Source organism: Saimiri boliviensis, chromosome 1 (assembly GCF_048565385.1).
Source record: "Saimiri boliviensis isolate mSaiBol1 chromosome 1, mSaiBol1.pri, whole genome shotgun sequence".
Lineage (NCBI taxonomy): Eukaryota > Metazoa > Chordata > Mammalia > Primates > Cebidae > Saimiri > Saimiri boliviensis.
In genome coordinates this window covers 166,527,392-166,552,042 of record NC_133449.1, presented here as the reverse complement: position 1 = coordinate 166,552,042, position 24,651 = coordinate 166,527,392, and the positions used below count along the sequence as shown (strand labels likewise).

The 24,651-nt window shown below is 43.5% G+C and overlaps 1 protein-coding gene across 5 annotated transcripts; it reads left to right on the top strand.

Annotated features, from left to right (window-relative positions):
* Nucleotides 1–51: 51 nt before the first annotated feature.
* On the top strand, nucleotides 52–24,432 carry BRD8 (bromodomain containing 8). 5 transcript variants are annotated; one of them, XM_003933944.4, is made up of 22 exons: nucleotides 52–105; nucleotides 1,074–1,170; nucleotides 7,134–7,203; nucleotides 8,470–8,519; nucleotides 8,727–8,849; nucleotides 8,971–9,051; nucleotides 9,482–9,546; nucleotides 10,503–10,639; nucleotides 11,152–11,370; nucleotides 11,760–11,904; nucleotides 13,412–13,621; nucleotides 14,033–14,313; nucleotides 14,949–15,401; nucleotides 15,717–15,810; nucleotides 15,991–16,037; nucleotides 16,785–16,999; nucleotides 18,505–18,597; nucleotides 18,789–18,857; nucleotides 19,646–19,823; nucleotides 21,159–21,263; nucleotides 21,732–21,776; nucleotides 24,010–24,432. In XM_003933944.4, exons 1-22 carry the CDS (start codon nucleotides 87–89, stop codon nucleotides 24,067–24,069), a joined length of 2,856 nt encoding a protein of 951 aa, XP_003933993.1. In that variant the 5' UTR covers nucleotides 52–86; the 3' UTR covers nucleotides 24,070–24,432. The 5 variants fall into 5 exon arrangements, with proteins under 5 accessions (XP_003933993.1, XP_010342793.1, XP_010342794.1 ...); XM_010344491.3 differs by lacking the exon at nucleotides 7,134–7,203; XM_010344492.3 differs by lacking the exon at nucleotides 11,152–11,370.
* Nucleotides 24,433–24,651: the final 219 nt, after the last annotated feature.

Here is a 24,651-nt window from a genome sequence, read left to right as displayed (position 1 = left end):
CAAAGCCAGTACTCTATTTCCCAGAATTCCCGGGTCTCGGCCCTACCAGACCGTCTCTCCTCAGGGTTGGAGACTTCAGGGCCAAGATGGCGACGGGAACGGGGAGTGAGTATCTGAGCAGGTTTTGCGTGAAAGGCCTTTGTAGATTCGAGGCTAGGCACCGTATTTTTGTTATACCACTAAGGAGTAGGAGAAGTGGTTTGCTTGAGAGCCCAGGATTTTCAGAGACCTGCGCTCCACAGTATCGTGAAGATCAACGTTTGGGGCCCCAGAAATCTGGGCACTTGTTTCTCAGGGAGGGAGCGGAGGTTTGAGAGAAGCAGCTTACTGAATCCGAGTGTGTTAGGAGCTCTGCGGGGTAACCGTAAAAGCACTCTAGAAACTTGGGGGTGCATACTGAAAGATGTGAGCCAGTCGGAGTAACCGGCGTCTCAAAGAGCCATTCATTTTCTGACCTACGTTTGTGAGGCAGTAGAAGTAGGGTCTTTTAACAATGAGCTTTTCCTGCTACTGAGAAAATTGCGTCTCGGGCATTTCAGACATTTTTCTTTTCGTGGACTGAAAGTCTTCTAGGCCCGAAGTTTGAAGTAGAGGAGCTGAGAGAAGTAAACAAGTTTATGCTAAGAGGGAGGCGGGGTAGTAGGAGGTTCTGGCCGCTCGGCTTCCTGGGAAATAAGCCCTCGCGTTTAAACTGGAATAAAGTCCAGTATTCTTGAAACTGGGCTTTTAGGGAGAACTGCCTAATCTGACATTCCCTATTTTTTTTAATAAAGCGGAGCTTCAAGCCGTGGCGTTTTAAGAAATAAAATGTTATACTGTAATTCGCATGCAACGAATAGGTACCACCTTCACTGGTGGTATTTCGCTTGGAGAGGTGAAAATCGGGATTTGGTGATAGTAGCTCACTTTGTCCTAACATGTTGGAATGTGTGTGTCTGTCTCTCTCTCGTTCTCTCCCTCCCTCCCTCCCCCTCTCCCCCTGTCTCCTCTCTCTCTCTCCCTCTCTTCCTATCTTCCTTCTTTCCTCCCTCTCTCCTTTCCTTCCTTCCTCCCTCTCCCTCCCTCCCTCCCAGAACACAAGCTGCTGAGTACTGGCCCCACAGAGCCATGGTCCATCCGAGAGAAGCTGTGTTTAGCATCTTCTGTCATGAGAAGTGGAGATCAAAACTGGTAAGGTATCTAGGATGTCAGCTCTCCTGGGTCTTAGAAATTGTTGGATATGCTTTCATGTTGGTAGATTTCTGTAGTTAATCCTTTTTTCTTTTTTTGTGAGACGGAGTCTCTGTCGCCCAGGCTGGAGTCCAGTGGCGGGATCTCTGCTCACTGCAACTTCTGCCTCCCAGTCCCGTGTTCAGGCAATTCTCCAGCCTCAGCCTCCCGAGTAGCTGGGATTACAGGTGCATGCCACCACGCCCAACTAATTTTTGTATTTTTTAGTAGAGATGGGGTTTGCCATGTTGGCCAGGCTGGTCTCAAACTCCTTACCGCAAGTGATCGGTCCATCTCAGCCTCCCAGAGCGCTGGGATTACAGGTATGAGCCACCTTGCCTGGCCATGCCTGGCTAGTTTTTTTTTTTTTTTTTTTAACTAGAGATGGGGTTTCACCATGTAGGCCAGGCTGGTCTTGATCTCCTGACCTGATGATCTGCCCTCCTCAGCCTGCCAAAGTGCTGGGATTACAGATGTGAGCCACCGAGCCCAGCCGTTCTTTTTTTTTTTTTTTGGAGACAGGGTTGCACTCTGTGGCCTAGGCTGGAGTGCAGTGGAGTGATCTTCGCTCACTGCAGCCTCCATGTCTGGGGCTCAGGTGATCCTCCCACCTCAGCCTCTTGAGTAGCTGAGACTATAGGCACACACCATCATGCCCAGCTAATTTTTTGTAGAGATGGGGTTTCATCATGTTTCCTAGGCTGGTCTTAAACTCATGGGTTCAAGCAATCCGCCCATCTCGACCTCCCAACCTACTGGGATTACAGGTGTAAGCCACCAGGCCAGCTGTATTTCCTTTTTATTTATTAATTATTTTTTTACTTTTTTTTTTTTTTTAGACAGGATTGCACCATGTTGGTTAGGCTGGTCTTGAACTCCCAACCTCTGGTGATCTGCCTGCCTTGGCCTCCAAAGTGCTTGGATCACATGTGTGAGCCACCATGCCCGGCCTGTATTTCTTTTTTTAAACAGCTTTATTGAGATATAATTCACATACTATAAAATTAACCTACTTAAAATGTACAATATAATGGTTTTTAGTATATTCACAGTTGTGCAACCATCACCACAGTCTAATTGTAGAACATTTTCTTTATTTTTAAGAGAAACCCCTTACTCCTTGTCAGTTCATGTTGTCCCCTTCTTAACACCCCCAAGCAAACTCTCATCTATTTTCTATTAATTAATTAATTAATTAATTAGAAACAGGCTCACTGTCATCCAGGCTGGAGTATAGTGGCCTGATCGTGGCTCACTGCAACCTCTGCCTCCTAGGTTCAAATGATTCTTGTGCCTCAGCCCCCCAAGTAGCTGGGATTACAGCTATGCACACCATGAGTGGCCTGGCTAATTTTTGTATTTTTAGTAGAGATTTTGTATTTTTAGTAGGGTTTTGTCCAGACTGGTCTTGAACTCCTGGCATCAAGTAATCCATCAGTCCTGGCTTCCCAAAGTGCGAGGATTGCAAGTATGAGCCATCATACCCAGCCAACTCTCTGTCTCTATAGATTTGCCTATTCCGGATATTTCGTACAAATAGAATCATATGTGCTCTTTTGGACTCTATCACTTAACATAACACTTTTAAGGTTCATTCTTATGTAGCATGTTTCAATACTTAATTCCTTTTTTAGCTGAATAATAGTCTGTTATATGAATACACCAAATTTTGTTTATTCATCACCTGATAGACACTTGGGTTGTTTCCACTTTTTGGCTGTTATGAATAATGCTGCTATGAACATTCGTGTACAAGGTTATGGTCAATGTTTTTAACTCTAGAGTTTTGTTTTTTTTTTTTGAGACGGAGTTTCGCCTTGTTACCCAGGCTGGAGTGCAATGGCGCGATCTCGGCTCACTGCAACCTCCACCTCCTGGGTTCAGGCAATTCTACTGCCTCAGCCTCCTGAGTAGCTGGGATTACAGGCACGCGCCACCATGCCTGGCTAATTTTTTTGTATTTTTAGTAGAGACGGGGTTTCACCATGTTGACCGGGATGGTCTCGATCTCTTGACCTCGTGATCCACCCGCCTCAGCCTCCCAAAGTGCTGGGATTACAGGCGTGAGCCACCGTGCCCAGCCAAACTCTAGAGTTTTTTATTCAAGGAGTGAAATTGCTGGGTTATGTCGTAACTCTATCATGTTTGACTTTTTGTTGTTGTTGCTGTTTGAGACCATGTCACTGACGCCCAGGCTGGAGTGCATTGGTGCGATCTTGGTCACTGCAATCTCTGCCTCCTAGGCTCAAGCGATCCTTCAGCCTCAGCCTCCTGAGTAGCTGGGACTATGGGCACATGCCACCATGCCTGGCTATTTAAATTTTTATGTTTTTGTAGAGACAAGGTCCTGCTATGTTGCCCAGGCTGGTCTCAAACTCCTGGCCTCAGGTGATCCTCCCAGCTCAGCCTCCTGAGTAGCTAGGACTACAGACCCGTGCCACCATGCTTGGCTAATTTTTTTTGTTTTTTGTCCTACCTTAGACTTCCAAAGTGCTAGGATTATAAGCATGAGCCATCACTCCAAGCCTAGAACTATCGTTTTACATTGTCCTGTATCAGCCCCCATGCCCTTTCTTTTGCATCATCCATTATGAATTTAACTCTCTTGCCACATTTATAGACAATTCAGTACTTTGCTGATTGTTATGTTTTCTAGCATTTTTTTGTTTTTTAAATCTAATTTTTGAAGTAATACACGGCCACCATAAAAACAAAAACACTATATAGAAAGAGCAACAGCAACACAGAAATGGGTTAAAAACTTGAGTTTATTTTTCTCACACATAAAGTAAGTCTAGGCAGTCCACAACTCTCATAGCAACTTTATACTGACATTAGGAAGTCAGAATCTTCTCTTTCTGTTCCACCTTCCTCCGCGCAGTTTATCTTCCGGTTATCTTATGATTCGTGGTGGTTCCTTGAGCTTCAGCTATCACATCCTCGTTCCATGCAACAAGAAGGAAGGGGGTTGGTAAGAAAGGTCACATCCATTTTAGCAACTTTTTTTGTGATATAATTGATGTGCAGTAAACTGCACTTTTTTCCCCCCCTTTTTTTGAGAAGGAGTCTCACTCTGTTTCCCAGGCTGGAGTGCAGTGCTGCAATCTTGGCTCACTGCAACCTCTGCCTTCCAGGTTCAAGTGATCCTCCCACCTCAGCCTCCTGAGTAGCTGGGACTACAGGCCTGTGCCACCATGCCTGGCTAGTTTTTGTATTTTTTGGTAGAGATGGGGTCTCTCCATGTTGGCCAGGCTGGTCTTGAACTCCTGACCTCATATGATCGACCTGCCTTGGCCTCCCAAAGTGCTGGGATTACAGGCGTGAGCTACCACACCCATCCACTGCACATATTTAATGGATAAGATACGGTACTTCTGAAATATATATACTTCTGTGAAACTATCCACAATTAAAGTAATTATTATAGTATCCATTAACAGATGAATAAGTAAAGAAAATATGGGGTGTGTGTGTGTGTGTGTGGGTGTGTATATAAAATACATATTTAAAATGAATACAATCGAATACTATTTAGCCATTAAAAAAAGTCAATCTGGCCGGGCGTGGTGGCTCATGCCTGTAATGCAAGTACTTTGGAGGCCAAGGCAGCGGATCACCTGAGGTCGGGAGTTCAAGACCAGCCTGATCAACATGGTGAAACCCCATCTTAAAAAAAAAAAGAAAGAAAGAAAGTAAATCCCCCGGGTGCAGGGGCTCACACCTGTAATCACAGCACTTTGGGAGGCTGAGGTGGACAGATCACGAGATCAGGAGTTCAAGACCAGCCTGGTCAACATGGTGAAACCCCATCTCTACTAAAAATATAAAAATTAGCCGGGTATGTTGGTGCACGCCTATAGTCCCAGCTACTCGGGAGGCTGAGGACTGGCTTGAACCTGGGTGGCAGAGGTTGCAGTGAGCCGAGATGGCACCACTGCACTCCAGCCTGGCGACAGTGGGAGACTCCATCTCAAAAAAATAAAAAAGCAAATCCTGTCTGGGCGTGGTAGTGCACACCTGTAATCCCAGCTGCTCAGGAGGCTGAGGCAGGAGAATCACTTGAACCGGGAAGGTGGAGGTTGGAGTGAGCTGAGATCGTGCCGTTGCACTCCAACCTGGGCAAGAGAGTGAGATTCTATCTCAAAAAATAAAAAAGTAAATCCTCCATTTGTGATTCCATGGTTGAGCCTGGAGGATCGTATGTAAAATAAAATAAGCTAGGCACATAAAGAAATGCCATATGATCTCAGTTATATGTGTAATCTGGGAAAAATTGTAGACCTTACAGAACTGGAGAATAGAATGGGGCTGGGTGGGGTGGCTCAGTCTGTAATCCCAGAACTTTGGAAGGCCAAGGCGGCAGATAGCTTAAGATCATGAGTTGGATACCAGTCTGGACAATATGACGAAACCGTATCTCCCACCCCCCCGCAAAAAAAATAGAAACATTACCCGGGTCTGGTGGTGTGTGCCTGTAGTTCCAGCTACTCGAGAGGCTGAGATGTGAGGATGGCTTGAGCTGGGGAGGCAACATAAGAGATCCTGTTCCCTATAGAAAAGAAAATTAGTCAGGCTTGGTGGTGCATCTGTGATCTCAGCTGCTTGTGTGGGGCTGCAGTGGGAGGTTGCCTAAGCCTCAGGTGGAAGCTACAGCAGGCCATGATTGTGCCATTGCACTGAAGCCTGAGTGACAAAGTGATCCTATCTAAACAAATAAAAATGTGTGTGTGTGTGTGTACACATATCACATGTATGTTAGTGTGTATATATATACATATGTGTATATACATATACATAGATGTGTGTACATATATATGTATATACACACATTGTGCATATATATATACATGTGTGTGTGTATATATAAACTGAGCTCATTTTTAAGCAAAACAGGTAAACTGGTTTGAAATAGAATCTAATCTGTATATTTCCTCACATTTTTATTAGATAAGTAGTATAAGAATCCTTTTTATTTTTTGAGATGGAGTCTTGCTCTGTCACCCAGGCTGGAATGCAGTGGCATGATCTCGGCTCACTGCACCCTCCGCCTCCTGCATTTATGTGATTCTCCTGCCTCAGCCTCCCGAGTAAGTGAGATTACAAGTGCACGCCATCACACTTGGCTAATTTTTGTGTATTTAGTAGAGATGGGGTTTCATCACATTGACCAGGCTGGTGTCAAGCACCTGATATCAAGTGATCCGCCCTCCTCGACCTCCCAAAGTGTTGGGATTACAGTCACCACGCCCAGCCTTAGAAAAACAGTGTAAGAGTACTTGAGTAAAATTTTAAAATTTTATTTTATCAGCAGATACCAAATCATAAAGTTCAGAATGATATACAATGTCTTCCTCCCATTATTGTCCCCCATCTACTAGTATTAGCAGTTTCTTGTGTCTCGCTAGCATTTTTGTTTATGTGAGCAAATATTTTTCCCTCTTATCCCCTTCATTTTTGAACACAAATGATTATATACTATACATGCTGTTGTTTTTTTAAGTGGCAGTGTGGGGGGATCTCACTTTGTCACCCAGGCTGGTGTGCGGTGGTGTGATTTGGGCTCACTGCAGCCTTGACTTCCTGGGCCCAAAGGATTCTCCCACCTCAGCCACCCAAGTATCCGGGACCACAGGCCACAGGTACGCACCACAACACCTGGTCGATTTTTTTTTTTTTTTTTTTTTTTTTTTTGGTAGAGACGGAGTCTCCCTTTGTTGCCCAGGCTGGTCTTGAACTCCTGGGCTCAAGCTATCCTCCCACCTCTCCCTCCCAGAGTGCTAGGATTATAGGCAGAATCCATTGCACAGCTGGCATTCATTGGCATCTTTTTTATTCCAGCGTTTGAACTCCAAGCCTTCTACTCGCAGTGTATCTCTCCTGTTATTTTCTGCTTGGTGTGTAATAACGCCTTCCTCATTTTGTAGGGTGTCAGTTAGCAGAGCAATCAAGCCCTTTGCAGAACCTGGCCGCCCTCCAGACTGGTTCTCTCAAAAAGTAAGTTCCCAAGCAAGTGTTCTTTTAGAGCAGTCTTTGAGTTCTAAAGCAGGCCCTGCCTTTTTTTTTTTTTTTTGAGACGGAGTTTCAGCCTTGTTACCCAGTTCAGCCTTGTTACCCAGGCTGGAGTGCAATGGCGTGATCTCGGCTCACTGCAACCTCGGCCTCCTGGGTTCAGGCAATTCTCCTGCTTCAGCCTCCTGGGTACCTGGGACTACAGGCATGTGCCACCATGCCCAACTAATTTTTGTATTTTTAGTAGAGACAGGGTTTCACCATGTGGACCAGGATGGTCTCAATCTCTTGATCTCGTGATCCACCTGCCTTGGCCTCCCAAAGTGCTGGGATTATAGGCGTGAACCACCGCACCCGGCCAGGCCCTGCCTTTTAATTACAAAGCTTTTATACCATGATGTGGGAAAATAGTTGAGAATGCCTTTTCTTTTTTCCTACTGTTTGCTAGTCTATCCATATATGACCATATTAGACTTTTCTTCTCAGTGTTGCATAACATTTAAGAACCCAAGCTTGGAAATTAGATCTGGGTTCAATATTACTCCATCCAAAAACTGGGCCATTTTCCTCTGTTTTTTTTCTTTTTTTTTTTTTGAGACAGAATTTCGCTCTTGTTGCCTAGGCTGGAGTGCAATGGCGCGCTCTCGGCTCACCGCAACCTCCGCCTCCTGGGTTCAGGCAATTCTCCTGCCTCAGCCTCCTGAGTAGCTGGGATTACAGGCACACGCCACCATGCCCAGCTAATTTTTAGTATTTTTAGTAGAGACGGGGTTTCACCATGTTGACCAGGATGGTCTCGATCTCTTGACCTCGTGATCCACCCGTCTCGGCCTCCCAAAGTGCTGGGATTACAGGCTTGAGCCACCGCGCCCGGCCTTGTTTTTTTTTTCATTCATAAAATAGTGATGATTTGCTTCAGGATTGTTGTGAAGTTAATTGAGGTAATATATGTAAAGCATTTAACACAGTGCTTTGCATGTGGTAACTAGTTAGTAGATATTAGCTATAAATATTTTCAGTTAGGTTGCCTTTACCCAAAGGCACAAACTCTAGTCCATAAGACTTCTTCTGTGTCTTGTTTTGATTATTTTGAACTGATTTGATTATCAAGTTACTTACCCTCCTAGAAACTTCACATCTTACATATATCTCTCTTCTCTAAATCTTCCTTTAATATCTCTTTAAACTTGGAAAGGGCATTTCTTTCCGTGCTTGCTCATTACATTTTCATTTTTTTTTTTTTTTTGGTAGCATTGTGCTTCCCAATACTCGGAGCTTTTAGAGACCACTGAGACCCCAAAGTGAGTATAAAGCCAGGTACTTTAGCCAAATTTCTTAGAGTGTTTACTGAGGAATTCTGGTTTATACCTATTTATAATACTGGGTGATAAAAAAAAAATAGCAGAAGTTATCTATGATTAAATGGTAAAAAAAGGCTCAGAACAAGTGGGAGAGGGGATAAGTGTTCTCATATTCGAATATGGATTTTTTTTTTTCATTTTCCACAGACGGAAACGAGGTGAAAAGGGAGAAGTGGTGGAAACTGTTGAAGACGTCATTGTTCGGAAACTGACTGCTGAGCGAGTTGAGGAACTAAAGAAAGTGATAAAGGAAACCCAGGAGAGATATAGGTACTTATCAGAGAGAATGCCAAAAGATTGAGAAAGACATAAGAGGCTGACATCTGGTATTGGTCAGAATTTTTAGAATAGATTAAAAATCCAGTCTACCTACTTCTCTTTCTTCCTATAGACGGCTAAAAAGAGATGCAGAACTAATTCAAGCTGGACACATGGACAGCAGACTGGATGAACTTTGCAACGACATTGCAATGTGGGTTATATTATATTGTTCTTCTGTGCTTGTTTCTTTTTACCCTCTTTTCCCCTCAAGTAATCTGGCTTATTTCCTCCAACTGCCATCCCTTTAGACTTGAGACAGATTCTGGAAGGGGAAAACTGCAAAGCGGCTTGGTGGCTGGGAGGGGGGAGTGAGTCCTAGAAGGTAATATGTTGGAACATTTCAGTATGAAAACATAACTTAGTTGTAACTTAAAAGTGGCTCTAGTTTGCCTGAGTGAAGAAGTGGGAGTTAAGACAGTATTATACCCTAGTTCCCTGTTTTGCTGGTTAGAATTCCTAGAATTCCTAGGCCTTTCTTCCAGAAAGTGCTGGCCTGGCAAAAAAAGTTCTTTGTATGTGTTCTGTGAACTCTGGGGAGAAGCCAGAGCTGTCTAGCATCTAACTCTTAATTCCCTGTTTAGGAAAAAGAAATTGGAAGAAGAGGAGGCTGAAGTAAAGAGGAAGGCTACAGATGCTGCATATCAGGGTAAGCTGACCCTATTATGTCTGTTTAGCAATTGATCGCACAGTACTGCATGCTAATGACAACTGGATTGTTTGGTAACATAGAATCCATTGGGTTAAATTTACTTGCACAGTTTTCTCTTCTGCCAGAATAAAAACCTCCCTTAATGTCCAAGAAGAAACTCCTAGAACACGAACTCTGCTCAGATCTCGCTAGACCTTAAATAACTTTAGGATACAAAGGCTCGATAAGAAGTTATTGAACATAATTAATGTTTTAGAAGTCAAAGGCCTGTGAAAAGATTGAGAATAGCTCAGTCATTGGCTAAGGGGAGAAATGTAAGCATTTACAACTCTAGGAATAAATGCTGTGAGGTCTTTTCCTGTTTTTGTTCCCCTACCCCCGAGAGCTTGTTGTGCAGGCCTGGAGTGCAGTGGCATGAGTTCGGCTCACTACAATCTCTGCCTCCTATGATATTCAAGCAATTATCCTGCCTCAGCCTCTTGAGTAGCTGGCATCATAGGCACCTTTCACCACGCCTGCCTAATTTTTTGGCCAAGCTGGTCTCAAACTCCTAACCTCAGGTGACCCGCCTGCCTTGGCCTCTCAAAGTATTGGGGTTACAGGTGTGAGCCACTATGCCTGGCCTCCCTGTTCTTAAAAGCAGAGTATTAATAAATTGCTGAAGAGAATATTAAAGGGTATTTAAACTACTTTCCCACTCCAAGGACTTTTGGGATAACTAAGTAGTTTCAGATTGTTAAAGGAGTTTGTTTAGTGTGAGAATTACCCTTAGGAAAAAATAGGCTAAAAAGTTATCCATCTCCAGAAGTGTTAAAGCTTTCTAATCCAAACTCATTACGCTGCTTTAGTAATGCAACATTCGTATTTGTCCTTTATTGTATAATAGCAGAATAGTGTCAAGTTTCATTTATTTAATCTTGAAGATTTGGAAATTGTTTTCTTTTACGTCCTAGCTCGTCAAGCAGTAAAAACACCCCCCCGGAGGTTACCCACTGTGATGGTTCGCTCTCCTATAGATTCTGCCTCCCCAGGAGGTGATTATCCACTTGGGGACTTGACTCCAACCACTATGGAAGAGGCTACCTCTGGGGTGAGTATATTTCCAGCTGTGGAAATTGATCAGCTAAGGGGCAATAAGCTGGCAGAGCTGAGTGATGAGGAAACCACTTTTGGCCTAAAGGCAACTTCCTCTCTTGATCTGAATGCTAAAGAATTTACCATGTTCTGTGCTCTGAGATAAAAATGGACCTAAAAACACTGAGGCTTTTGACCTTTTTGAGAGATAGATAAAAGACTATTTTAAGGAATTGTTTCATACTAGTCCTATGAAATTCCTGCTGAAATAAGGGACTAAGTCCTTGTAAATGTAATACTGGTAGTGGGTAAGAGTTTGTAAAAGGCAGGTTGGGTGGAATGTTTGAGTGGATGGAAGAGAAGCTTGTGGGGAAGAAAAGTATGGCTGAGAGCAGGAGGAATAGAGGCTTTCTGGGCAATTCGACTCAGGACTAATAAAATAACAGTTAGACACACTAACCCGAACAGATTAGTAGGGAACCTTCCATAGTTTGAGAAGTCAGATAAAGGTTCTCTGTTGTCTCTTAGGTAACCCCCGGGACTTTGCCGAGTGCCCCAGTCACCTCGTTTCCTGGGATTCCTGACACCCTTCCTCCAGGCTCTGCACCCTTAGAAGCCCCCATGACCCCAGTCACAGATGATTCACCCCAGAAAAAGATGCTTGGACAGAAAGCAACTCCACCCCCCTCCCCTCTGCTGTCAGAGCTCTTGAAGAAGGGCAGCCTCCTGCCTACTAGCCCCAGACTGGTATGGAGACTTCTGTGGGTGTTTGAGAGCTGTGGTGATTTAGTACTTGGAAGGGAGTGCCTGGGACCTAAAATGTGACATGGGGAAAAAAAGTTCAAAAGAGGAAAATATCTCCTAATTAAATATTAATTTTTGAAAAATACAGTAAGTTGATAGTACCCTTGGGTCCTGAGGTCTCTGAATCACAATTAATTTGGTTCTCTACTCCAGAGAACTCTTGTCAAATAAGTTTTGAACATTATAGTTTAGTTTCCCTTGGGTATTAAATTATTCTCTGTGGATGTTAACTGTTAGTTTTCATAAAGTTTGATCAACTTCTGGAGCTTTGTTGGGAAATGGTAGTAAAGGAAAACTTGAGTGTAGCCTTCACCTCTATTCTTCCCTGGTAGGTCAATGAGAATGAAATGGCTGTGGCTTCTGGCCACCTGAACAGTACAGGTGTCCTCCTGGAGGTAGGCGGGGTCCTTCCCATGATACATGGTGGGGAGATACAGCAAACACCCAATACTGTTGCAGCCTCCCCTGCTGCCTCAGGTAAGTTACCACTTTTCCTTTATCTACTTCAGAGGTGTTGAACTTGACATTGACTGACCTCAATTTCAGTGTTTGTTACTAAGCAATTGTTTAGTCCTGGTTTAAAGCCCAACTTTTTCTAACTTTTTTTGGAGCTACTTTACCTGGTAAACAATGTAGTGCTCCCGATTATAAAGCTGTCCGTCTTCAAGATATTGATAGCCCTGATTGACCACAGCATAGATATTGATAGTAATAATGAGCTGCTTTCTTGTGGCTTGCAAAATCAAGGTACTAGAGATACCTGAGATTATAGAATAGTGGAATAAGATTTGGCACCAGAGAACTGGGCTTGAATCTCAGATCTGCCACACATTGGTTTTGTGACTTCGGATAGGTAACTTAGCTTTTGAGTCTCAATTTCCTTTTTTATTAATTGTAATGTAATGTAATTGTAATGTATATTAATTCTTGACAAGGATGTGATGAGAATTAAATGCAGAAAAAAGTGTAAAGCAGGGAAAGAAAAAAAGCTTCATAAAATACTGTACAAACTTTATTGGTATTTGAATGGTATTGAACTTGGTGATTTACAATATGCTGAACTTCGGCAGAAGTGACAGATTTATTCATAGCAGTTTTTTATTTCTTGGTGATTAATTTTCCTCTGAGGAAAAATTACCACCCTTTTTTTTTCTTTATTATTATTATTATTATTATTTTTTGAGACGGAGTTTCACTCTTGTTACCCAGGCTGGAGTGCAATGGCACGATCTCGGCTCACCGCAACATCTGCCTCCTGGGTTCAGGCAATTCTCCTGCCTCAGCCTCCCGAGTAGCTGGGACTACAGGCACACACCACGATACCCAGCTAATTTTTTGTATTTTTAGTAGAGACGGGGTTTCACCATGTTGACCAGGATGGTCTTGATCTCCCGACCTCGTGATCCACCCGCCTCGGCCTCCCAAAGTGCTGGGATTACAGGCTTGAGCCACCGCGCCCGGCTTTTTTTTTTTTTTTTTTGAGACGGAGCCTCGCTCAGTTGCCCAAGCTGGAGTGTGGTGGCACAATCTCAGCTCACTGCAACCTCCATGTCCTGGGTTCAGTCAGTTCTCCTGCCTCAGCCTCCCGAGAAGCTGGGATTATAGCACCTGCCACCATGCCTGACTTTTTTTTTTTTTTTTTTTTTTTTTTCAGTAGAGGCAGGGTTTCACCATGTTGGCCAGCTGGTCTCAAATGTGGCCTCCCAAAGTGCTAGGATTACAGGCATGAGCCACTGCACCTGACCTTACCATCCATTTTTTATATATGTTGTGTGTTCTAGTGCTTTGGTTCATTCCTAACTTGGAGGAAGATCTTAAGTAAGGTTAGAGAGAGTAAAGATATAGATGATGAACTTATTCAGTGCAGCAGTTGCTCTCATCCTTTGAGACCATAAGAATTTCTTAGCTGAGTCTTCAGGTAACTATTGCTTCTTATTTATATGCTTTCTTCTTACTTCATTTTGTGTACCTCTTTATATGTTAGGTGCTCCCACTCTTTCCCGGCTTTTAGAAGCTGGTCCTACACAGTTCACCACACCTCTTGCTTCCTTCACCACTGTTGCCAGTGAGCCTCCAGTTAAACTTGTGCCACCCCCTGTAGAGTCTGTGTCCCAAGCTACCATTGTCATGATGCCTGCGCTGCCAGCACCATCCTCTGCTCCGGCTGTCTCCACTACTGAAAATGTAGCTCCAGGTGCGTCCCTGAGCAGCCACCAGGTCTAAAATTTCATTTTGAGCTTCAGTTAGAGAAAAATCACCAAGAGCATCAGCTCCAATTCAGATGTTTCTTCTCTGTTCTACATAGACATGTGCCATCTTTATCCTTAGAAATAAATATCCTTAGAAATAGATGTGAGAAGAGGCGGGTGGGCATTTATGTGTTGCAGGGAAGAGGCTAAGTGTACACATAGGAGCAGGCTTGAAAACATGTTCTCACCCTTATGGATAAAACTGAGGAGAAGAAAACATAGGCACATGTATGATGACTCTTTCTGACCTTAAGTGTTTAGATATTTGACATCTGTCTGTAGTGCTGATGTGATCTCAAGGTGGTCACTTTGTACCCAGTAAGTTTCTGAGATGCTTTTCTCTTTCTGTTATTCAGTGAGTCAACCCGATAACTGTGTTCCCATGGAGGCTGTGGGGGATCCACATACTGTGACTGTTTCCATGGACAGCAGTGAAATATCCATGATCATCAATTCTATCAAAGAAGAATGTTTTCGATCAGGGGTAGCAGAGGCCCCTGGAGGATCAAAAGCTCCCAGCATAGATGGGAAGGAAGAATTAGATCTAGCTGAGAAGATGGATATTGCTGTGTCTTACACAGGTGAAGAGCTGGATTTTGAGACTGTTGGAGACATCATTGCCATCATTGAGGACAAGGTAACTATTCAGCAAAGTCCCAAATAATATCTCATGGGTCTTATGTAGGCTTCTCTTCTCAGCTTTGCTTTGCTGCTGCTGCTTTTTTCTTTTTTTTTTAGAGGCAGAGTCTTGCTCTGTCATCTAGGCTCAAGTGCAGTGGCACGATCTTGGCTCACAGTAACCTCTGCCTCCCAGGCTCAAGTAATTCTTGTGCCTCAGTCTCCTAAGTAGCTGGGACTACAGCTGCATGCCACCATGCCTCACTAATTTTTTGTAGTTTTAGTAGAGATGGGGTTTCACCGTGTTAGCCAGGCTGGTCTCGAACTCCTGGCCTCCCAAAGTGCTGAGATTACAGGCGTGAGCCACCATGCTCGGCCACTTTGCTACTTATAGTAAGAATTACTTAAACAACTCTCTTATTTCTGCCCATCTCCATCTTTGTAGCCCTTTGGTATTAACATAACTAGTCATCTCCCCAGGCATACCCATGTTACTGATTTGCACAGGACAGGTGCCTATTCATTGTTTGCCTCCACTATATGGAGAAAATGGAGAGAAAGCTACAAATTCAAGCTATCACATTTGGTGCTAACAAAACTGAGGGACTTGGGCTTCTTTCTGTGACTTCAATAGGCTTGTGTATTGTGGGACAGGTAGATGATCATCCTGAAGTGCTGGATGTGGCAGCAGTGGAAGCAGCACTCTCATTTTGTGAAGAGAATGATGATCCTCAGTCCCTTCCTGGCCCTTGGGAGCATCCTATCCAGCAGGAGAGGGAAAAGCCAGTACCTCTCCCTGCACCAGAAATGACGGTCAAGCAAGAGAGAATGGACTTTGAGGAAACGGAAAACAAGGGAATACATGAACTGGTGGACATCAGGGAGCCCAGTGCAGAAATCAAAGTGGAACCTGCAGAACCAGAGCCAGGCATTTCAGGGGCTGAAATAGTAGCTGGAGTTGTTCCAGCCACAAGTATGGAGCCACCAGAACTCAGGAGTCAGGACTTAGATGAGGAACCAGGAAGTACTGCAGTTGGAGAGATTATTGAAGCAGATGTTGCCATTGGGAAAGGCGATGAGACCCCACTTACAACTGTGAAGACAGAGGTATTTAATAAAGATCAGGGGCTGGGGAGATGGAGGGTTATACCTTAGGTAAGAAATGACAGCTTAGGCTTTTTGTTTTCCTGTTACATTCCTGAGTTCTACATGTTTGGTGTGTCCATAGGCTAATCAAAGCCCATAGGCTATGATTAGTGCTGTATATACTTGTCTTATTCCTGTTAAGGGTACCATTGGAGTCAAATTACATGAGTAGGACTTAGAATTTCTTCTATAGTCTCATTATCATTGAAGAATAAAGTTGTGTGAGCTATAGTGATTTACCAGTACTTAGGGTATTTTTTCTTTTTTGGTTTTCAGGCATCACCTGAAAGCATGTTGTCTCCATCACATGGCTCAAATCCCATTGAAGATCCTTTAGAGGCAGAGACTCAGCACAAGTTTGAAATGTCAGGTAAATAAAGTCCTCTTTAACTAACTTGAAATCATTTGCTTTGGCTTCTGAGGGATTGTGGGTTGTGGGCAAGTAGAGGAAGTAGAATAGGTCAGCATGGAAAGGAGAGCTGCAGGGGATTATGGTCCATAGGAAGGCTAAGGTGGAAAAATCTTCAGGTAGTCTTTCTCTCCTCTGCAGACTCATTGAAAGAAGAATCAGGGACTATTTTTGGAAGCCAGATAAAGGTATTTCAGACTTTTCTTTATTCCTCTTGCCATGTGATTAGATTTCCCTATAGCACTACTTTTTAATGAATTTCAGTAAAGTCACATCCTTATTCTCTGATAAGAGACTGGTATGGAGTTGCGTGGGGAAAAACTACAGTGGACAGTCAGGCATAAAGGGAGTGCCTCCTAGCAACAGGTGCCTCCCGTATGAAACAGTTTGTGAATATCACACAGTCCTTAAGAAACCTCGCTTGATACAGTTAGAGTGATTTAGAGTGAATAAGGATACCAGAGCAAAGGAAAACATACAGGAATCAAGTTTATTAATTAGGCTATCCAAAGATAATCATCCGAAGTTTTCTTTTTCGAATTTTTAAAGCAGTAGTAACAAAGACTTGATTGCGATGTGAGCTTGCTCCATCAGATGAGACACAAAATAAAAACTACTTTTGATAACTTTGTACCCAGGGTCAGAGTTCCTCTCAAGAGCAAGGGGAAAGAAGGAACGCCTCTTAGCTTAGTCTTCAGTAAGTAGCTTTTTTTTCTTTCTTTTTAAAAGATCCTGGGTCTTATTCTTTATCCAGGTTCTAAATTACTTAAGCCAGTGTCTGTAAGTAGATGGTAGTATAAGTTATAGAGGGCTAAGTCAGGGAACAGTGTGAGGTCATTTCTAGAACTAATCTAACCCAAAAACAGATCATATTTAATGATGCTTTGCTAGATAGCTTTGCTTGCATTTGTTGACTGGAGCATACTGTGTCTAAGGATGCCCCAGGTGAGGATGAGGAGGAAGATGGTGTCAGTGAAGCAGCCAGCCTAGAGGAGCCTAAGGAGGAGGATCAAGGAGAAGGCTATTTGTCAGAAATGGATAATGAACCTCCTGTGAGCGAGAGTGATGATGGCTTCAGCATACATAATGCTACACTGCAGTCACACACACTGGCAGACTCCATCCCTAGCAGCCCTGCTTCTTCCCAGTTGTGAGTATCTGAGATTCTTTGAGGCCAAGGCAGTGAAGGTGAGAAAGAGAATTTTTTTTTTTTTTTTGAGACGAAGTCTTGCTGTGTCACCCAGGCTGGAGTGCAATGGTGTTATCTTGGCTCACTGCAGCCTCCGCCTCTTGGGTTCAAGATTTTCTCCTGCCTCAGCCTCCCAAGTAGCTGGGACTACAGGTGCGTGCCACCACTCCCGGCTAATTTTTTATATTTTTGGTAGAGACAGGGTTTCACTGTGTTAGCCAGGATGGTCTCAATCTCCTGACCTCATGATCCGCCCTCAGCCTCCCAAAGTGCTGGGAATACAGGCGAGAACCACCATTCCTGGCCTCTTTTTTTTTTAAGACAAGGTCTCACTCTGTTGTCCATGCTGGAGGGTAATGGCGCGATCTCGGCTCACTGCAACCTCAACCTCCCAGCCAAGCAATCCTCCGGCCTCAACCTCCTTAGTAACTGAGACTACTGGCATGCACCACCACACTCCAATAATTTTCAGTAGAGATGGAGTTTTGCTATGTTGCCCAGGCTGGTCTCAAACTCCTGAGCTTAAGCGATCTACGTGCCTCGGCCTCCCAAAGTGCTGGGATTACAGGTGTGAGCCACCATGCCTGGCCTTTATCATTATTTTTAAATTTTTATTTAAAAAAACATTTTTTTCAGAGACAAAGCCTCCTTTTTTTTTTTTTTTTTTTTTTAAACATGGAGTCTCGCTCTGTTGCCCAGGCTGGAGTACAGTGGCACAGTCTTTGCTCACTGCAGCCTCCGCTTCCTGGGTTCAAGCAATTCTCCTGCCTCAGCCTCCCAAATAGCTGGGATTATAGGCATACACCACCACGCCTGGCTAATTTTTTTGTATTTTTAGTAGAGATGTGGTTTTACCATATTGGCCAGGCTGGTCTTGAACTCCTGACCTTGTGATCCACTCACCTCAGCCTCCCAAAGTGCTGGGATTACAGGCATGAGCACACCCAGCCGAAACAGGATCTCTCTTTGTGGTCCAGTCTGGTCTTGAACTCCTGCTGTAATCTTCTTGCCTTGACCTCCCAAAGTAGTGGAATTAAAGGCATGAGCCACCAGGCCTGGCCTGATTTTTTCTTTAGTGTTTCCCTTTCTTGTCCTGGAATAAACTGTTGACAAGAAATAATTAGGGCTGAGCATGGTGGCTTATGCCTGTAATCCCAGCACTTTGGGAGGGTAAGGCAGGAGGATTGCTTGAACCCAGGAGTAACCTGGGCAACACAGTGAGACACTGTCTCTACAAAAAAATTTAAAAATTAGCCAGGCATGATGGTGTGTGCTTATAGTCCCAGCTACTTGGGAGGCTGAGGTGAGAGGATTGAGTCTGGAAGGTTGAGGGTACAGTGAGCATGTTCACACCACTGCACTTCATCCCAGGGGACAGAGTGAGACCCTGTCTCAAAAAAAAAGAGATAATTATAATTTTTTTTTTTTTACTTGTGCCTAGTGGAATTGCTGTATCTCTGTTTCAGCTCTGTCTGTAGCGAGGATCAGGAAGCTATTCAGGCACAGAAAATTTGGAAGAAAGCCATCATGCTTGTATGGAGAGCTGCAGCTAATCATAGGTGAGTGGGCTTTACCAATCAGTAGGTTCATTTTCTCCTACTCCTCTTCATTGTTGGTGACTGAAAAAAGTCTGAGTAGGCTTCTGTGGAACTGCTGGTATTGGCTCTTATTACCTTCAGCTACTTAGAGTAAGTTCCCTTCCTGTGCTTTTGGAGAATGTCAGTAATTGCACCTTATTCTTTTTGGACAGGTATGCCAACGTCTTCCTGCAGCCTGTTACGGATGACATAGCACCTGGCTACCACAGCATTGTGCAGAGGTGAGCCATGTTCCATTCAAAATGGTAATTTGCCTAAATTAAAAGTTGTCTAGTTTTAGTGAAGTTTTGCTTTAGATAGTAAGTTTAAAGCAAGTAAGTTTATGGTTTTGATGTGAGGGGAACCAAGTGCTAAACTGATCATTCCAATGGCTGGATCACCAGTGATAGTCTAAAAGAGTAAATCCCCACAGGGAGCAGTGGCTCACGCCTGTAAACCCAGCACTTTGAGGGGCTGAGGTGGGCGGATCACTTTGAGCCCAGGAATTCAAGACTAGCTTGGGCAACATGGCGAAACCCCCTCTTTACAGAAAATACAAAACTTAGCCAGGTGTTGTATCGTGCATTTATAGTCCCATCTACTTGGGAGGCTGAGGTGTGGGAAGGATTGCTTGAGCCTGGGAGATCCAGGCTGCAGTGAGCTGTGATTGTGCCATTGCACTACAGCCTGAGTGACAGAGGCAAGCCCTGTCTCCAAAAAAACTTAAGTAAATATACTCCCTTTTTTCTCTTTTTTTTCCAATTCTTTTATTTTATATTTTTTTGTTATTTTTATTTTTTTTTATTTTATTTATTTTAATATACTTCCTTTTTAACCTTTCTCATTATTTATTATATAGATTGTTTTTTGGGTTAAGCACATGTTTTGGGGTAAAGGGTTAGCCTTCAAGTCCTGGCAGCTAGGAATTAAGGTATATATGAGAAAATCTGTTATGATGATAATGTATTCAGAGATCTAGGTAAGTCTTCTTCCCACCTCCACTGCTACTTACTGCTGTTCTCTTTTTCAGGCCGATGGATTTGTCAACTATTAAGAAAAACATAGAAAATGGACTGATCCGAAGCACAGCTGAATTTCAGCGTGACATTATGCTGATGTTTCAGAATGCTGTAATGTACAATAGCTCAGACCATGATGTCTATCACATGGCAGTGGAGATGCAGCGAGATGTCTTGGAGCAGATCCAGGTATTTTGAGGATCCTTTGTGTTTCAGCAAGGATGAAGTTAAAATACTCAAGGAAAGGGTTCATATTTATGCCAAGAAGGGTTGCTCTGTGTTTTACTTGAAATAGCCATCAGGGACACAATTGAAAACATAGTATTTTGTTCTTACGGAATTCATTTTTATTTTCTCTGGTGTGGTGAGAGTTGTGATACAATATTCTGCCTTTCTTGGGCAATTAATTTCTGTTTCACAAGGTTTTTTGTTTTGTTTTGTTTTGTTTTTTGAGACAGAGTTTCATTCTTGTTACCCAGGCTGGAGTGTAATGGAGCGATATCGGCTCACCGCAACCTCCGCCTCCTGGGTTCAGGCAGTTCTCCTGCCTCAGCCTCCTGAGTAGCTGGGATTACAGGCACGCGCCACCATGCCCAGCTAATTTTTTGTGTTTTTAATAGAGACGGGGTTTCACCATGTTGACCAGGATGGTCTCGATCTCTTGACCTCGTGATCCACCCGCCTCGGCCTCCCAAAGTGCTGGGATTACAGGTGTGAGCCACCGCGCCCAGCCTTCACAAAGTTTTTAAATAAAAAAATTTTTTAGGCCGGGCGCGGTGGCTCACGCCTGTAATCCCAGCACTTTGGGAGGCTGAGGCGGGTGGATCACGAGGTCAAGAGATCGAGACCAACCTGGTCAACAAGGTGAAACCCCATCTCTACTAAAAATACAAAAATTAGCTGGGCATGGTGGCGCGTGCCTGTAATCCCAGCTACTCAGGAGGCTGAGGCAGGAGAACTGCCTGAACCAGGAGGCGGAGGTTGCGGTGAGCCGAGATCACGCCATTGCACTCCAGCCTGAGTAACGAGAGCAAAACTCTGTCTCAAAAAAAAAAAAAAAATTTTTTTAAATGATGAATGTATATTTTTAATTACATCAAGTAGCTGGTACATAGTAAACACTCAGCAAATAAGAGTTTCTCCTTTCCTTTTCCCTTCTTTTATCCTGTGATTGCATTACCAGGTACTTTTTGGGGTGTTGAACTTGGAAGAATGTTGCAAATCTTTGTACGATCTGCCAAATTACTTAAATTGCTGAACTTTGGTTTATTCTAGCTTTATTCTTTTTCTCATTCCTGGAGGATAGAGATTTTGATCCTATATTATAGCAAAAAAGAGGGCTACTTGATTCTTTAGCATCCCTATTGCAACTAGAATTAAAACTTAATATGCTAAACTTCCAGTCAGTCAAAATATGTTTGAGCCAGAAGAATACAAAGTTCTATTTACAAAGCCTAAAGTGTACTTAATTCTTCCTTACTAAATCAGGTCTCAATGGCCTACCCTGTTTTTTTCTCCCTACAGCAATTCTTGGCCACACAGTTGATTATGCAAACATCTGAGTCTGGGATCAGTGCTAAAAGTCTTCGAGGGAGAGATTCTACCCGTAAACAGGATGCTTCAGAGAAGGTGAGGCCATCAGGAAAGAACCTGTGTGCCAGTAGTTCCAGTAGTAGAAGTCTGAAGCATCCAGGGAACCTTATGTTACTACTTGGTATTGTTGGTCTTCTGCATTTCAATGGTATACAGACACATAGATCTTAGAATGGTGATTGTTTTTCCCATCTCAACACTGAATAAGCCTTTTGTGACCAAGAGGCCCAGTCACGTGAAATCGTGAGTAGGGGAATTATTAATTCCTCTGGGAGAGTGCTCTCAAAGCGGGGGAAATGGCTTAGCCTGCAGCAGTTGGGGACCATCAGTTTCTGTGCTAGAGGTGTAATGGCCAGATTGCTTTTGGATCTCTTTCCTCTTGTTCTTGAGTTTTTAAATTTTGTCCTTGTGTGTATGGTGCTTGTGTCTCTGTCCTGAGGTTTGGGGTGCTTGTGGCTGAGAGTTTCTGTGGAACCTGATCAGTGTTTGTTTGTCCTCTAACAGGACAGTGTCCCAATGGGCTCTCCTGCCTTCCTTCTCTCTCTCTTTGTAAGTATTGAATGGCTGCAAGGGGTGGTGTTGCCACAGAAGATTCTCAGCTCTTAACGGGGGTGGGCGGCAGAGGGAAATCCAATGTGCAGACTGTGGCAGTATCTTGAACTTCTGTTTATTCAGGTCATTGAATAAGAACTCTTTTCTTCTGCATTCCTGTCTTTTGCATGTGTGTGTGTGTGGGCCGGGTAGGGACTGTTTTGAGATCACTGGACTGAAATGTATTCTTGGGGTGAAGGATCTAGGATGTACCTGCTCCTCATTTCTTGACTTTACCTTTCACCAATTTTTTTCTTATAAATTGAAGATTGCTCAGAGCAGCAGCTACTAGCTGGCTTTTTAACAGTGTTCCTCATAGTGGCAGTACTCAGCACATAGTTTTTCTCTTTTAAAATTAAGTTGCAAGACTAATGTAACAAACAGTAAAAGCTAAAGAGCTCAGTATAGGCTATAATTCCAACACTTTGGGAGGCCAAGGTGGGAGGATTGCTTGAGCCCAGGAGTTTGAGATCATCCTGGGCAACATAGGGAGACCCTGTCTCTACAAAATTTAAAAAGAACAACAAAAAACCCTACTAGCTGTGCAGCAGAGTGGTGTGCACCTGTGGTCCCCAGCTACTCAGAAGGCTGAGGTAGGAGGATCACTTGGGCCCAGGAGGTCAAGGCTGCACTGTTCATACCACTGCACTCCAGCCTGGGTGACAGAGCGAGACCTTGTCTCAAAATTAAAAAAAAGATCTCAGTAATGACCACTGCAGTTGGTTGCAGTGGCTCACACCTGTAATCCCAGCACTTTGGGAGGCCAAGGCAGGTGGATCACCTTAGGTCCGGAGTTCGAGACCAGCCTGACCAACATGGAGAAACCCCGTCTCTACAAAAAATAAAAATTAGCTGGGTATGGTGGCACACACCTATAATCCCAGCTACTCAGCAGGCCGAGGCAGGAGAATCGCTTGAACCCAGGAGGTGGAAGTTTCGGTGAGCTGACATTGCGCCATTGATTGCACTCCAGCCTGGGCAACAAGAGTGAAACTCTGTCTCAAAAAATTAAAAAAAAAAAAAAAAAAGACCGCTGCATCAGTATTGACTGCTGAAATTACAGATAAGCTGAGGAGAGCTAGCCTAAAGACTTTTATTACTTTCCTCCATGAATTAACTGGCTCTGATCTGTGTTGTTCATTATGGGACAATGAGGCATAATGTAAGGGAAGGGGCATCAGGCTAGAAAACTACATGGTCTTAAGGTCATTCGATAATCTCTTGGGGCATTGTCCATGCTATGTGATGAAGCTAATATAATGAGGTACTTGTCCAGCCTACCTCACAGGGATATTGTGAGTATAAAATGAGATAATATATTGAAACTGTCTTGGGGGAAAAAAAGCATTATACAAATGCAAGGTGGTATTTTTATTTACACTGTTGTCTCATGGGCAACTTACGTTCATGGACTCTAACAATTTTTGAGTTCTTGCATATTAGAAATGTAAAAACGGCCTGGCCCAGCAAAGGTTTCAGTAATTCATCTTGCCTATAGGCCTCTCAGCCTGTACCACAGACAGAACATTATAATCTCCATTCTTTCTTACTGGCCTGCAACAGTGACTCTGGATCCCCCAAGCAAAGCATTTGGCTGGCTGTTGCAAGGCTGGTTAATGGGATCTTTTATCTGTTGAAGACAGCAAAATATTGCACAAGAGGAAGGAGCTGGGCTGCAGGGAGAGAGCAGCAGATGGAAAGAAGCCTTCTAATTGTCCTGATCTCATGGAAAACAACTGTCAGGAGGTGCTAGGGAACTAGTGCCAGGGTCAGTCTGCAGGAAAGGCCTTTCTTATAGGGACCAAGAGTTGGACAGGTATGTTAGTCAAGAACCTTACTACCCACTGTCCATTCTGACTCTCCTACCTTTCTTTTACTCTCCTGTTCCTTTGCACATGATTTGGGCCTGGGTGGGATGACTAATAGTTATTCTGTGGGACCCTAGGTGAATCCAAGGACCTTTGTGGTAGGCATGAGCAAGATACTCCATCCTACATTTCTTCTCATAAACAACCAGGTGTTCTTTAGCCACTCTGTGGGAAGACAGAAATATGCCCCTCATCCCTCTGGATTTTTCTGCTGATTCTCTTCTCCCCTCTCCCCTAAGAAACCAAGTCCCCATCTTTTCCGTTATACCATCTCTTATCTCTGACCAACTCATGCTCCCTTTCTTTCTCTGCCTGTCATCTAGGATGGGGGAACCAGGGGACGCCGCTGTGCCATTGAAGCAGATATGAAGATGAAAAAGTGAAGCCTCAGAATACTCTTTTTGAGCTGAACCTAAATTTTATGTAAACAAGATAGAGCTTGGGCTTGCGGGCCGAGTTCTGGAAGTGGAAGCTACAGAAGAGGAGATACCTGGGCCACCTGACATGAGCTGGAAAATCTCTCTCAGAGAGTTGGAGTAGCACAATTGCCTGTTTTAGGGCAGAAATCATGGGCTATGTTAATGTCCTAATGTGTAGCTAGCAGATTGTAGCTAGTTTGTATTGTCAATTGTACAGACTTCTTTAAAAAAAAAAAAAAACTGTGAAATTTGTGTGTATACAATAAACCAGAAAAAAAAAAACAAAAACCTCTAGCCCTTGGCTTGGGGTATGTGTGTATGTGTGTATTTGAAACTTGTGGTTTCTTCTGCATGATAACTGTTTTGTTTGTGGAAATGAGATTGTGAGATTGTTAGAGAGGAAAAGTGGTCTTACGAACTACTTGCTGTGAGAAGGTGAGTAACCACAAGAGTTTATAGTTAATATACCTTAAAGTGTTGCATTGTGCAGGAAAGACTACCTTATTTAGATTTTCTTGAATGTTTGGGAAAAGTAAGGTTTTCAGA